Below are 15,612 nucleotides of genomic sequence, written 5' to 3' on the forward strand. Positions count from 1 at the left end.
ATGCTTAGCAGCTTCCATAGCCATCCTGTTATATTACAACAAACCTGGTGTCTCTACACTGTAACTCAAATTTGCCATCTAATGCTCCATATCCAAGACAAGCCCCCAATTTGTGTTACGATACCCTGAGCGAGTGCGCTGTCAACTCCAGCTCCAAAGGCCCCAGTCTGCACATCTAATTGTTCCCCAACAACTGTCCCACCCTCCTCCCACATGCACATAAGACAGACACATAGTGGGGTAGGGAAGGATCAAAATAATGGGGATTAAAAGGGCATGAGAGATGAGTATCTTCGCTGCTGATTTTGTGGTCTTTTGAGGTCAGCGATCTTCTCTGGAAATGAAGTGTTGAACTCCACCGGTTGCATCAGATCTTCTAGTTTGTGCCTTCAATTTCGAACCCGCAGGGTGTAGAATTTCCTCTGGGTTGTCACTTTCACTTGACTGACCTCCACCTGATTTGGCTCTTGGTCTCACTGAGACTATCTTCGAATTTTCTGCCTGAGAATTTAAAAGAGGGTTTTCCATCCACTCTGCCTCTCTGGCTGCAGGGTACAGAACAAGAAAAATGTTTTTTCTTCCTTCTCTTTAGAGGTCTCAGGAAAGCAGTATCAGCACTGTGCCTTCCTCAGCTTTTCAAACAGAGGTTAGGCTTTCACAGACCTGGCTAGAGTCCTCACGTGCGCTCTCCTGTGCTTAAACAGAACTGACCCAAAATGTGTTTGTATTCTTTGCCAAAATGTTCTGAAACTCCTTCAACCAATCCAAATTGAAAACCAGTTACCCCAGGATACCAGGGGAGCTGACTGGCTGCTAGCCAAATCCATCAAAATGTGGCATCGTTGGACTATGCCACAAAGCACCCTTCACTGAGGGGAGTCCTCGGGTCAGTTCAAATAGCACCTTGTACCAGGGGGTGTTTCAGTTTAAAATCAAAGTCTGCAGAATTGTGGAATCCAGCATAATAGAACATAAAGGGGTCCCACAAAAAGGACACTTTGATGCTTCACCTGATGTCTGTGTCTATGTATTTACATTGTGTATTTATCGTATGTCCTATGTTTTTCCATGTATGTAACGATCTGTCTGGACTTTATGCGGAACAATACTTTTCACTGTACCTCGGTACATGTGACAAATCAAATCCAAACCTTACACAGGAAAGCCAGATTTAAATGGGGAAAGCAAGGTTTTAACATGAGGTTCCTTACATCTTATCCTTATCTGATAAGTCAGTCAACCACATTATTTCTTCTCCTTTTCCACACCGTCCTGCAAACCCTTAAGCATTTGAAGCAAATGAGTGTTCTTCAAAGTTAATTTGGTATACTGGGGCCTGAACCTGGAGGTTTCCTGGTATGTGTGATTCAGTTACTTAACTTACTGAGCCATTAAACATAATGAACCACTTGGGAGGCATTCAGGTTTGATTGTGGATAGATTTAACAAATGTCTGGAAAAATAGCAGAACATATTTTCTCTTAAATTTATTTCCGGGAATTAGGTATCACTGACTCGGGCAGCATTTATTGCCCATCCCTAGTTGCCCTTCAGAAAGTGGTGGTGAACTGCCTTCTTGAACCATTGCAATCCTTGCGGTGTAGGTACACCCACAGTGCTGTTAGAATGCTATGTATAGAAATCATCTGAACAGATCTTTTTTTTTTATAAATTTAGATTAGCCAATTATTTTTTTCCAATTAAGGGGCAATTTAGCGTGGCCAATCCACCTACTTTGCACATTTTTGGGTTGTGGGGGCGAAACCCACGCAGACACGGGGAGAATGTGCAAACTCCACACGGACAGTGACTCAGAGCCGGGATCGAACCTGGGACCTCAGCGCCGTGAGGCGGTTTTGTCTTTCCTCAGTGATGGGCTTGTTTAGTTTAAAGTGTTTTGATTGCTCGAAGGAGCTGTGACAATTCCAGAAAATAAGACTTCATAATTTGAGGACAAATGCAACTAATTCCCAATCCAAGATTGTGTGCCTGGACCATGACTGTAATGGGCATGGTCTTGGCCTGTCCTGGACCATGACTGTAATGGGCATGGTCTTGGCCTGTCCTGGACCATGACTGTAATGGGCATGGTCTTGGCCTGTCCTGGACCATGACTGTAATGGGCATGGTCTTGGCCTGTCCTGGACCATGCAAGGATCATGTCAAATGAAAATTTGCAAATGACCTCCTTCTGAACTTGGCTCTTATGATTCAATGATCCCACCTTTCCCTGATGGCCAAGGGGGGGTGTGGAAAGATGGATTATGTATTTGCTATGTTTGCCCAGATGCATATCTATCTTGGGATCATTACAATTATTCCAAGTGATCTTTGAGCCAATCAAATTGATAACTAAAATTTTAAGTTTGTCCTTTTCAGACAAGAACAGCCAGTTCACAAAGGTGTATTCGCTCCTGAGGATTTATACTTGTTCCCGGCAACACCTGTTGGGGAATCGAGCACATTAAAGGTTAATTTGCGTAATAGTTCGTCTGTTGTGCACATGGTGAGTTTTTTCCCGTACAGTAAGGTTGAAGATGTTATAAGACGCAGCCTGCTAAATTATCATCAGACTAAAATGTACCAAAATCTACATTTCCAAAAACAGGATTGTGATGGACAAAAGCAAAATATGTTTACTCACACCAGTAACCGCTTCGGAGGTTGTTGATGATGAAGTGCTCAGAGTTATCCTGAGGACATATAACATTGTATAAACTATTTTTTGTGTTTCTTCTTCGTTTTCAGTATTGCTAAATCCAGATTTTGTGGAGATCAAACACGGAAACATTTCTCCTAAATTTAAAAATCATTTAAACAAATCTGGGATATACTTTTTTTTTAAATAAATTTAGAATATCCAATTCATTTTTTCCAATTAAGGGGCAATTTAGCTTTGCCAATCTCCGCCTAGCCTGCACATCTTTGGGTTGTGGGGGTGAAACCCACGGAAACACTGGTAGAATGTGCAAACTCCACACAGACAGTGACCCAGAACCGGGATCGAACCTGGGACCTTAGCGCCATGAGGCAGCAGTGCTAACCCACTGCGCCACCATGCTGCCCTGGAGTTTACTTTTTAAAATAAATTTAGAGTACCCAATTCTTTTTTTCCAATTAAGGGGCAATTTAGCGTGGCCAATTCACCTATCCTGCACATCTTTGGGATGGACCCACGCAGCCACGGGGAGAATGTTCAAACTCCACACGGACAGTAGAACAGGCCGGTATCAAACCCGAGCCCTTGGCGCCATGAGGCAGCAATGCTAACCACTGCGCTCAAATCTGGGATATACAACTGAAATAAGTTGCTACCCGGATTGCTTCTGTAGTATCAGAATTACAGAGAAAATGTATCTTTTTGACTTTACTTCCAATAATCAAGACAATTTGATTCTGCTTGAGAATTATTGCCACAGTGATGCCTGGGGGGCAAGTGTAAGAATTATATTACACCCCAAACTTTATATCTCCTACACTATGTTGCCTAGGTATCTTGTATGCTGTGAGGGACCAGTGCCACAATGTCACACTTGTGTTTAAACTGTGAGGTAACTTGTGTTTGCCCCAATTGTCTACGACCTCTGCTGGTATTTCCAGGAAAAATCTCTTTGCAAGTCACTTAAAGCAGCACTTTGAAACTCCCAACTGTTTAACCTTGCTTTTTAATTCAACACAATTCTTCTGCACCTTCCAGGTGCTCTGTCACACATTCCCCTCCACATTTCCCTTTGCCCCCAGTAAAACCCTCTCTTCCAACCTGCCCATTCCAGTGGTCTGGCCTTCATCTTCACTTCCTTAAATCTAAGAGATGCAGCCGGAATGTTTTTTTTTAATGTATTTTATTCCAAGCTCATTCAGAAAGTAGAAAATCATAAATAATCCGTGGAACACACTCCCCAACTCAGTTTAACAGTCTGTGCACGTTACCCCCCCCCCCCCCCCCCCCCCCCACACGCCGCGACGAACAACTCCTCGAACATGGCCACGAACAGCCCCCACCATGCTTCAAAGCCCTCCACTGAACCCACTCTACCGTCACCTGGATCCCCAAGTACCTAAACCTATCCCTGGCTACCCTAAATGGCAACCTCCCTAAATTAGCTCATTCACAAGGAACACCTCACTTTTCCCCATGTTCAACTTATAACCCGAGAACTTTTAATAAGCTCATAATCCTTCCCATACTCTCCAATGGGTCTGACACATATAATACTAGATCAAGCATGTACATCGACACCCAGTACTCCCTACTCCCCCGCCCCTCCTAAAGGTTATTGCAGTAGCGGTGATATCAGGCATTCCTGCCTCGTTCCCAATGCAACCTGTAACTCCATGAGCTAATCTCATTGGTCCATACACCCGCCACCGGGGCCACGTACAACAGACGAACCCATGGCACAAACTTTGGCCCAAACCTGCCCAGGATCTTGAACAGGTACTGCCACTCCTCTCAATCAAAAGCCTTCTCTGCGTCCATAGACGCCACCACCTCCGGTACATGTCCTCTAGATGGGGTCATGATCATATTCAGTAATCGCCTTGCATTGCTCTAGAGTTGCCTGCCCTTTACGAAGTCCGTTTGGTCCTGTGCAACCACCCCTAGAGCGCATCCTTCCATCCTCCCCACCACTAACTTAGCCAGCACTTGCACGTCTGTATTTAACAGCGATATGGGCCTGTCTTTGGTCTCAGTGTCAAAGAACAATACAGCACAGGAACAGACCCTTCATCTCTAAATGCCCCCAGTAGGTATAGTGCCAATTCCGCCAGGAATTCCTTATAAAATTCCGCCGGATAACCCATCGAGCTCTGGGGCCTTCCCTGACTTCATCCCTCTTGTACTCTCCATTACCTCCCTCAGCCCGAGAGGCTCCTCTAGCGCCTCCCTCCCCTCCTCATCCAGCCCGGAAATTCAAACCCATCTAGGAACTGCCTCATATTGCCAACGTCACTCCCTGGACCTGCCCTGTACAATTCCTCATAATATCCCCTGAACACCTTATTTATCTTCCCCGGCTCCGACAGTACCTCCTCTTCCCTGTCCGTACCCTCAAGGTTTCCCTGGACCCGGCCTGCCACCGTAGCTGATGGGCTAACTTGTGGCTCGCTTTCTCTCCATATTTGTACTGCATCCCCTCGCCCTCTGTGGCTGTCCAATCGCCCTTCCCGTCATCCAGCTGTCAAAATATTCCTATAACTTTTTTCTACACGATGGAGGCCCTTGAATACTCCCTACCCACCTTGAATATCTCGACCAATAGTCGTTCGTACTCCTCTTCTTTTCCTCTCCGTGCTCCTTGAATGAGAGAATCTCCCCCTGAACCACCGCCGTCAATGCCTCCCAGAATGTGGCTGCCAATACATCAGTTTTGGTTCAACTCCACGTCATCCTTAATCACCGACCGCACCTTATCGCAAAACCCCCTGTCCACTAACAGCCCCGAGTCTAACCACCATCCCGGAATGTGCTCCTGTCCCGAACTAAGTCGAACCTCCAGCGAGTGCAGCGCATGGTCCGAGATTACTATCCCCGCATACTCTGCCCCCACCAACACCTCATGGCTCACCACTTTTAAAAAAAAAAAAAAAAAATTTCTGGAGAATACCTCGTACACCTGCAAGAAGGAGGCACCTGAAACTCTTCTCCTCTCCGAGGGCCCTTAAACCTCCACAGGTTCACCATAACCATCCTTTCCATAAACCGTCCCAGCTTTTTGCCATCTGCAGCCTTTCCACCTTTCCATTGACCTGGGGCTCGACCTGTCCACTCTGCTCCAGCACACAATTAAAATCTCCTCCCATAATGAACTGATTGCGGCCAAGTCCAGAAAAGCTCCCAGGAACCCCATCACAAACATTGTATACATTCACAAGCACCACTGGCTTCCCCTCCAACATCCCGCTCACCATCACGTATCTCCCACCCGCGTCCCTCATTTCCTCCACACTCTCAAACCCCATCTTTTTACTCAACAAAATGCCCCCCCCCCCCCCCATAACTAACGCCTCCTGCAGAAAGACCCCCCCCCCCCCCCCCCCCCCCCCGGACCCCTGCGACCATCCCTCGCAGCCATCTCACCCTCCTCATGTCCTTTCACCAGCAGTACCTGCCAGCATGGCAGCTCCTGCCTGAAGGCTCCTCCCATCTACCCCCACCCCCCACACACACCCTTTCCTCCTTGATTTGTGTAAACAACTCCCCGTGGACCTCCCCCTCATCCACCCAAACAAAGGCCCATCCAAAACCACAGGTCACCGTCTCCAAAAAAATAAACACCAGCACAGGTGGCAGGAGAGGGGAGGGCATGGCAGTTGACCCCTTACAACTTATTATCCCCATAAATAGTTGTCCCTCGAAAACCCTCCACCTGAGAAGAAAGAAAAGCCCCCACCCTCCAACCCCACACTAGCCATGACCTCTGAACTCCGTTGTGCCAACTCCTTCATCTACCATCAAAGTTCAGTTCTCCCCCAGTTTGTGCTCCTAAATAAAGTCATTGGCCTCCTTTGGGGTTTCAAAATAATACTCCCAGACTTCGAAAGTCACCCACAATTTTGTTGGGTACAGCACCCCAAACCTAATCTGCCATCAATAGAAAGCCGCCTTTGTCATGTTGAACCTGGCATGCCTTTTTACCAGCTCTGCTCAAATGTCCTGGTATATTCAGACCTTGTGTCCCTCCCATTCACAGTTCTGTTTCTCCCTAGCCCACCACAGGATAATTTCTTTCTCCACAAACTTGTGGAGCCTTACAATCGGCGCCTGTGGTGGCTCCCCTGCTCTTGGCTTCTGCCTTACACACCTATGCGCTCTATCCATCTCTGGGGCCTTGTCCAGCACCCCCTCCGCCACCAGCCCTGCCAGAACCCTCAAGACGTATCTCGTGGAACTTGTGCCTTCCATTCCTTCAGGCAGGCTGACGATACGTAGGTTCTGCCTTCTCGACCTGTTCTGCTGTTCCACCTTTGCCCTTAATGACTTGCAAAGGTTACTCAGGAGCCCCATCTTCGCATCCAATGCCATCACCAGATCGCTGTGGTCCAACATCACCCTCTCCAACTCCTTTTCTTGCGACCCTTGTGCTTCCAAACACTTCTCAACCCGCTCCATCGAGCCTTTCAGGGGTGCAACGTTCCTTCGATGTGCTTTGACCGGTCCTCCTGATTTCCTTTCTTTGTTGGCGAAACCCCGCTCTAATAAAAGCCGTCAATCTGGGAATTTCCACCACCCTCACCTCCAATAAGAAGTGTATGGAACTTGCAGACTTCATTGTCTTGAAGATTCAGGTACTTTTCTCCCTTCCTGTTCCAAATTAAGTCAAGCTTCTCTACCCTCTCCCAGAAAGTTCTATCTTCCTCCAGTTTCTCTCCTTCCTCAACATTTTGACCATGGGATTCACCTTTTGCTCCCTGCCCTATTCCCACAAAACCACTGACAACGCATTTTGTTCCAGGCGCCCTTGCTAACTGACATTACAAACCTTTTTAAACCCCAACCACTTCTACCTAAGCCAGTGTCGTAGATGCATGGAACTGCTACCTGCAATTTCACTCTAATTCAGATTATTTGGATTTGGAAATGTATCCTGGTCATTGGGTCAAAATCCTGGAACTGCCTACACCGTTAAGTATTGTAGCAGAAGGAGAAAGCGGCTGCCACCACAACCTTGAAATAATAAGTTGATGATAAATGCTGACCTTGCAAACATCCCCATGAACAATTTTTAAAAATAGCATTCCATCTCTTCTAATGGTGTCCCCATTGTTCAAATCTGTCATCATTACCCTTTCACAAAAAAAGGTCCTCTGCCCTTGAAAACATAAATTTCATCTCCAAAGTTTCTTTCTGCTGAAACCTTTATTCTTGATTTCTGATTTGACTATTCAATTGTTCTCTTGGGCAGATCCCCTTCTTGCACACACTCTTAACTTGATGCTTATGCAAAATTCAGCTACCTGTATCTGAACTTGCATCAAGTCCTATTCTTCCTTGCGCTCTCTGTCATTCACTGACTCCATGCCTCAATTTGAATGTTCTCATCCTTCATGGTGCCATTCCTCTCTATCTTTAAGCACAAAATTTAAATACTCCCATGTTCCTCCAATTCTGGTCTCTTATGCAACCCTCACTTCCTTCATCCTAACATTGTTGGTCATGTGGTCAACTATTCCGACCTGAAGCTATGAAGATAACTCCTAAACCACTTCCTTCAAGTCCCTTCTAAAGACCTACAACTAGGTTTATGGTCACCTATTTAATTGGCCTTGGCTTGTGTCAATTGTTGTTTGATTCCACCTGTGAGGGTTTTTTCTGTTTTAAGAGGTTAAACGCACTCTGCAGAGGCAGGCTGTTGCTGATGTCTGTGATTGAGGTTGGGTTGAACATGTTTTTATGGTAACCACGATATCTATGCTGCTGAGCTGTTATTTCAACTTTCTAGAAAGAATTGGGCATATAAAAGCAAGATATTTGAGGGATTCCCTTGTCTTAACTTGCAGAAAAGCAGTCATAAATTCCAGTAATATTTTTTAATAACTATTAACTGGTGGGCTTTACTCGCTCTTACCTTTGTCATGGCAACGACATGAAGCATTAACTTGTATTTCTATAGACACCAAGCCATAAAGATATTAAGACAAGGTGACAAAGACTCTGATCAATGATGTTTTGAACCACACTCTAATTTACTTTAGCAACACATATGAATAATACAGTTGTCACGTACCTTTTTCAAAGCATGGGGTGCATTATGCATAAGCATGTTTTATTTGTGCAGCCACTACTCACTGTATTTCAAAGCAGTGACTTCAACTGCATTGAGGACAAAATACTTTAATATCTGCATCCATTGGATTCTTTGTGTGGATTTTATTTTAAACTTGACTGAAGAACCACATGCAGTGTTTTGTAAACCTGCTAAATGGGTTGAGCACATCATTATGGTGTAAAATTGTGTCGGAACAGAAGCATGCTAAGTATGAGACTGCTTTGTTTTCAAATTCCGAGGCCTACCTGGCATTCGTTTAGGAAACTGCAAACTTGTGAGGGTCACTTAAATTTAATTAATAAAATGTGAATTGAAAGCTCGTCGCAGTAATAGAAAAGAAAATAGGAGCAGGAGGAGGCCATTCAGCCCTTCAAGCCCACTCCGTCATTCATTACGATCATGGCTGGTCATCCAACTCAATAACATCCCACTTTCCCCCATATCCTTTGATCCCCTTTGCCCTAAGTGCTATATCTAACTAATGATGACTATTAAACTATAATTGATTGTCATAAAACATCCATCTGCTTTATCAATATCCTTCCCAGAAATACATCTGGCATCCCTGACTGGTCTGCACCACCGATTCCAGATCCACAGTAATGTTGACTCTAGGGATGGCCAACAAATGCTGGCCTTGCTTGTGATCCCATGAACAAATAATATATATTAATTCAGGTGTATTCTCGGAGAGGGTAGGCACATCTGTGATTTTAGAATTTGTCTCCCTGGAGACCTGAAACAAATGACATTTGTAAATATAGAAATATACCATATCCAGTTTCTGGTTTCCACTGCATTTTAAATTTGTCTGTACTTCATGTGCACATGAAGCCTGTTTTGTTGCAATAATAGATATTTAGTGATGCGACTCCTTTCAACTTTTCCTTCCTCCTTCTCTGCAAGCTGCTTGAGTTGCAGTATGATTCATTCAGATAATACACCCTGCTGTCCATATGGCTGTATTTAAAGGGGGAGGTAGATGGCCTTTCTTTAAATTGCAAATTGACAACTTATAGGGAAGAATAGTGCTAGGGAAAGGGGTTGTGGAGAATAGAAACGACTGTGAGTAGGATGAAGTGAAAGAGAAATCAAATCACCTGCGATTTGGAACCGTACCTGAAGCTTGCATTGAGCTTCATTGAAACTCGGGAGGCCAAGGTCAGATTAGACAGGGAAGGACAATTGAGGTGGCAGCAAGCCAGAGTTCAGCATTGCCTTTGCAAACGGAAGGTGGTGTTCAATAAAGCAATCACTCAATGTGGAGGAGACTGCATTCTGAGCAGCCAATACAGGACAATAAAGTGGAAGTACAAGTAAATTGCTGCCCTGCCTGAAAAGAGTGAGGGTCCTAGACCATGTGTAGTAGAATAAAGGGTAGGTGTTGCATCTCTTGCACTTGAAGGAAAACATAACAGGAAAGGGGTTTAAGTGGAGTTCATTTGCTGCTCGCGGAGCAGCAATTGTCTTTCTCCAGGCTCATCAGCCTCATCATTTGACTTTGTTCAGATCTTAACCACAGCTCTCATTTTCTGACATCAGGTGCTGGTTATGTAGGTTGGGTATTCGCTTATTAAATTTAACAACCTTTTTGTTTACATGTTTTTTTTCATATGTTAAGTGATCTAGGACGGCAGGATAAATTATGTAATTGAGGCATGTCAATTAATACAGATAATTTGAAGTGGTGCATATATCTTTGAAAACAACAGTTCTTGCTTTATGCTAAAATTGTGACCCATTCTTAAAATATCTTGTTTGGATTAAGTGGCTGTTGGGCGTAAACTTTAATTTAACAAAGCACGTATTTTATGATGTGCATGTGTTTGTATTTGCTTGTAGCTGTACTAATGCTCTTGGTGTTGATTTGCAGCTGAAATTTATAAATCCCAGGGAGCCATTTTATCTCAAGCATTCCAATTATTCATTGCGGTGAGTGATCAATAAAAGTCTAAAGTAACGAGGAGGCAAAACTTTGAATAGTGAGCGTACTAAATTTCAAACCTCAATGATTGAAACATTGTACAAGAAATTTGGGTTTTATGCTTGTTCTTGGCTCTTATGATTATGCTATGTCCTCAGCATCTTGATGTAGCTCACTGTAGAGAAGAATATTTCCTTGTGGTGGATGATAAACAGAACACGCTAATGGCTGGTAATTCTCTTCATAGTGTGTGTTTACTTGAAAGCTATTGAGAGGATGAGATCCAAGATTGAGAATATCAGCTTGAAATATGAGGCCAAAATGAATGAAGAATATTACCGAACAAGGATTTCTTTGATAAATACCTGAAATTTGATTTCAGGTGAAGACGCAATTTAGCGTGGTCAATCCACCTACTCTGCACATTTTTTTGGGTTGTGGGGGTGTAACCCACGCAGACACGGGGAGAATGTGCAAACTCCACACGGACAGTGACCCAGAGCCGGGATTCGAACCTGGGGCCTCAGCGCCGTGAGGCAGCTGTGCTAACCACTAGGCCACCGTGCTGCCCTGATTTCACAATCCTGATCACCAAAATGATACTGCTTGGAACTAAATCAAAACATATATTGTGTTTAAAATTGATAATTGTGTGACAAATATATATATATGTCGCAGTTTTCAATCTTGGAGGGGTGGAGGTGTGAAACTACAGCAAAGCGTAATTCTTTGCTCATCTAATACTTACATGCCTTTAACTGACTTCCTTTCCCACTGGGTGCTGAAGTCTACTGTAGCACCTTTTCCCTACCGAATCCCAGTTGAAACATGAAATAGGAGCAGGAGGAGGCTCTTCGAGCCTGTTCTGCCATTCATTGTCATGCCTCATCAACCAACTCAATAGCCTCATCCCGCCTCTCTTTCTCTTCTCTCTCTCTCTCTTTCTCTCTCTCCTCCCACCACCACCACATCCTTCAATCCCCTTCGCCCTGAGTACTATGTCTAACTGCTTCTTGAAAACATACAATGTTTTTGCATCAAATACTTTCTGTGGTAGAAACTTCCACACGCCGGGTGAAGATATTTCTCCTTATCTCAGGCCTAAATGGTCTACCCTGTATCTTCAGACTGACCCCTGATTCTGGACACCCCCACCATCGGTAACATCCTTCTTGCATCTATTAGCATTGCTAATTGCAAGGGATTGAATTTGTGATGTCCCCTGGTCTGCATGGAGTCTGGACAATGTTTGCACTTGAGAACTAATTAATTTAGCTGTGAGTGATTTAACACACCATGAGGACTTGGATGCTGTATGAAACCCCTATTTATCATTTCCTTCTTCAATAATCCTCCATCTATCTCCCAGAAGATGAATGGCATTAATCTTCGATTTGAACTTTTAGAAAGTGTTTTGATTTGTGTTGTATTATCGACAAATCACTTCCCAAGAAATAAATTAGTTCCCAATCTTGCTTTCCCTTCAATGAGCTGTTTGCAGTGTTATGGAAGAGGTGTTTTCAGAACCCCAAAATGTATCATGGAGTTCAACCAACCCCCACCTTTAATGGATTGTTGCTTTTGAAGCACATGGCTTGTTCCCCAGCTGGAGTATTACAATTATGGACACGTGGCTTTTAAAACAAAACAATCTTTATTCCATGAACTCAAATTAACCTTTTAAATAAACATTGGATCTCTTAGCACCCCTTACTTCAAAGATAACCCCGAAAATAATGCAACACTACCCAATCCTGCAAACTGTTCCTTTACACATCCAAAAGACTTAACAAATCCTTCAAACAGAAGCACATTAGATTTATATTCAATACTGAGACCCTTTTACAGTTCTGATTTCACCAAAGGATTAAGAGATAGTCCTTCATGGCAGAGATCACCAGCGATGCAGCTCGCAGCCACACGAGTTCAGCTCTCCTCCTTCCCCCTTTCTCCCCCCCCCCCCCCCCCCCCCCCCCCCCCCCCCCCCCCCCCCGGTGACATCACTTCAGTAATATGATCAGCTTTAATTCTTAACGGTACATTTCTTAAACATCCAATTCTTAAAGGCACTCTCACATGACACCAGATTTACGGACAGAGCAATGTGGAAATTTGGATTAATTATGGATCCCCCTCCCCCATAAAGTGCTTCATCTGGTGAATAAGGAACAATAAAATTAAATTGTTAAATATCTAAAGCAAAGGAACACTACACAGCTGTATGTCATGGACAGTATAAAATCTTCAAGAGTCCAAAGAAATTAAAATCGATTATTGTCACAAGTAAGCTTCAAATGAAGTTACTGTGAAAAGCCCCTGTGAAAAGAAGGTTTCACAAATGAGAATTTGTCTGGTAAACAAAAGTAAAGGCCGCAGCACAGAGTGCACAAGTCCCAGCCGGCGCGACCAATCATGTCGGTCCCAATCCGGGCTGGCTTTTAAGCACTAGATTCACGAGCCTCAGATGCCACTAGCTCCACGGGGAGATGAATTGGGTCATCCCTGTGGGTCTGATGAGTTATTCCAGACAACAAAGTATAAGAACAGTAGTAACCCCATGAGCTCTTTGCCATTCTACTAGGTAGTGGCTGGTTTGTATCTTAACTACATGTATCAGTCTTAGTTTTGTCACCCTTTGACTAACAAAAATCTATCAGTCTCTGTTTCGACTACTTCAGTTGACCCTATGCTTCAACAGCTTCCTGAGGAAGGGAGTTCTAGATTTCCAGTTACCCTTTTTAGTTGCTCTCTTGTGTGAAGCAATGTTTCCTGATACCAGCCCTGACTAGCCCAGCTCTGATTTCAAGGCTATTATCCCTTGTTCTCTTCCTACCTCCCACCCCAAACATACACATATGTCAGTAACCCCTTAATCTTTCACTTGAGAGTACAGAAGCCTCTTCTCGGTTTGTTATTACAATTTAACCCTTCTAGCCCCAGTATCATTCCAGCGAATCTGTTCTGCACCTTCTCCCAAGGCATTCTTCCTGGGTGTGGTGGCCAGTAAAAAATTCAGTACTCTAAATGGAGTCTAACCAGAGATTTATGTAATTTTTAACCCCTCTGTCGTCCTGGATTTGCTGAGCCATATGAGCTCCTATGTTGTACATTTTTAGGATTCTCAATTTGAACTTTAATCTTCAAATGGGTTTCAATTATATTCAATTTGTCCCCTCCTAAATGAAGTTAACAGAGCAAAGAATAGAAATGTGAATGCTGCTGCTATCATCTTTAAAGATGCAATCTTAGTCTGAAACGTATGATGGAAATGGACAATTACTTGATCTTTTGGGCGGGAAAAGCTGATTCAAATTTTTTTCAAGATGCTTTTATTTCATGAATTAACTTTTTTTTTGTTTAGTGCTCAACACTACATCAATCTACCCGTCCGGTTCAAACCGGAGTCAGACGGAAGATTCGAGGCACTGCTCGTGATACAAACCGATACATGTGGAAGTTTCCCTATTCGACTTATTGGTGAAGCTGTCAGAAAAGAGTGAACAAAAATTAACTTTTGTCAAAATAAGTGCCTGGTTGAACTTTTGAGGTCTACTCCCAAGAAGAAAATATGTTCCACTGGAAATAATATATAGAATTTTACAGTAACAAATGGAAAATGCACCTTTCATGTACAACTCTTTAAATTATGTATTTTGTAAATGGAGATATTTATACACTGGTGCCAGTGGGATTTAACATCAGCACAGTGACTCTTGAAAAGGAGAGAAAGTATTTTGGTAGACATTTGTAGTATACTAAATAAAGATGCCAGCTTGCTATAGCAGGAAGCTATACAGGTTTCTGTCTTTCCTTCAGTATTGTATAACTTGAATTATTTTGCACAAGCTTTATTTTTGTGGTCATTTTGTATACATTGGAATAGTTTTTTATGCTGTATAATTGAAATAAAGTCAGTATTGTAAATTAAACTTGATGACTTTCAAGACATTTCGTCAATTTTAAATCAGAAAATTATCCTGCAGATGTTGCAGCTTTATTTTGTGGCAGTACTTGAAGCAATCAAGAAAATGGAGTTAAATACTGAATAGGTACTTAGATTTTGTTCTTTTCCAGGAATAAGTCCTGATTTATAATGGATTTAACGACACAGTTCTGATTTGTTCAAAATATGCATCATATCCCTACTATGTTTTCTGTCTGCTGTTCTATATATATAATTTTTTTTTTTAATTTCGAGTAGCCAATTAATTTTCTTTTCCAATTAAGGGGCAATTTAGCATGGCCAATCCACCTAACCAGCACATCTTTGGGTTCTGGCGGTGAAACCCACGCAGACATGGGGCGAATTCACACGGACAGTGACCCAGGGCCGTGATTCGAACCTGGGTCTTCAGTGCCGCAGTCCTAGTGCTATCCACTGGGCCACATGCCGCCCCTGTCCGCGGTTATATTAATTATCAGCACTATTAGAAAACTGGTTGCTTCAATATTGTTTTATTGCCTCTGATAGTACTTGTGACCTCTTGCATTCCTAAGAGTCGTGCTCATCCAACCAATTGGCCATCATGATTCATCTCTCAGCTGATTCACTTTCCAGGTCAGGGAAAGAATCCCTCATTGGCAAGGGCAGAGGACCATGGACCAGGCACCGTGAGAGGTAGGCAAGAGTGCCTTGCAGCACTGGTCACATGATTACTGATGGATGCAGGAGCCATCCGGCATTGCATGGGCATCCATGTTCTCCAGCACATGAAGGACCCTATTGCTGAAATGAAGGATCCCATTGCTGAAGTGAAGGGAGGGAACTGTTGAATGGGATTATGGATGGCCAGGAGGGGGCCATTGCCTTGTGGTAGTTGAGGCGATGTGTTATGAGCAGCAGATATTCAAGGTGGTGCTGGGTGCCAGGGATGGTGATGTGTTATCAGCCTCCGGGGTCATGAGTACAAGGGGTAT

The 15,612-nt window shown here is 43.6% G+C and overlaps 1 protein-coding gene across 3 annotated transcripts in view; it reads left to right on the forward strand.

Moving 5' to 3' along the window:
• The window catches only part of cep192 (centrosomal protein 192), a 213,953-nt gene extending 199,329 nt beyond the window's left edge, over positions 1–14,624 (forward strand). For all 3 annotated transcript variants that reach the window (XM_038808642.1, XM_038808641.1, XM_038808644.1), the window contains exons 45-47: positions 2,380–2,506; positions 10,645–10,703; positions 14,057–14,624. In XM_038808642.1, coding sequence (XP_038664570.1) covers positions 2,380–2,506; positions 10,645–10,703; positions 14,057–14,195 — 325 coding nt within the window. In that variant the 3' untranslated portion in view covers positions 14,196–14,624. The remainder of the gene's footprint in view (positions 1–2,379; positions 2,507–10,644; positions 10,704–14,056) is intronic.
• The last annotated feature ends 988 nt before the right edge of the window (positions 14,625–15,612 follow it).

Source organism: Scyliorhinus canicula, chromosome 10 (genome assembly GCF_902713615.1).
Source record: "Scyliorhinus canicula chromosome 10, sScyCan1.1, whole genome shotgun sequence".
Classification (NCBI taxonomy): domain Eukaryota; kingdom Metazoa; phylum Chordata; class Chondrichthyes; order Carcharhiniformes; family Scyliorhinidae; genus Scyliorhinus; species Scyliorhinus canicula.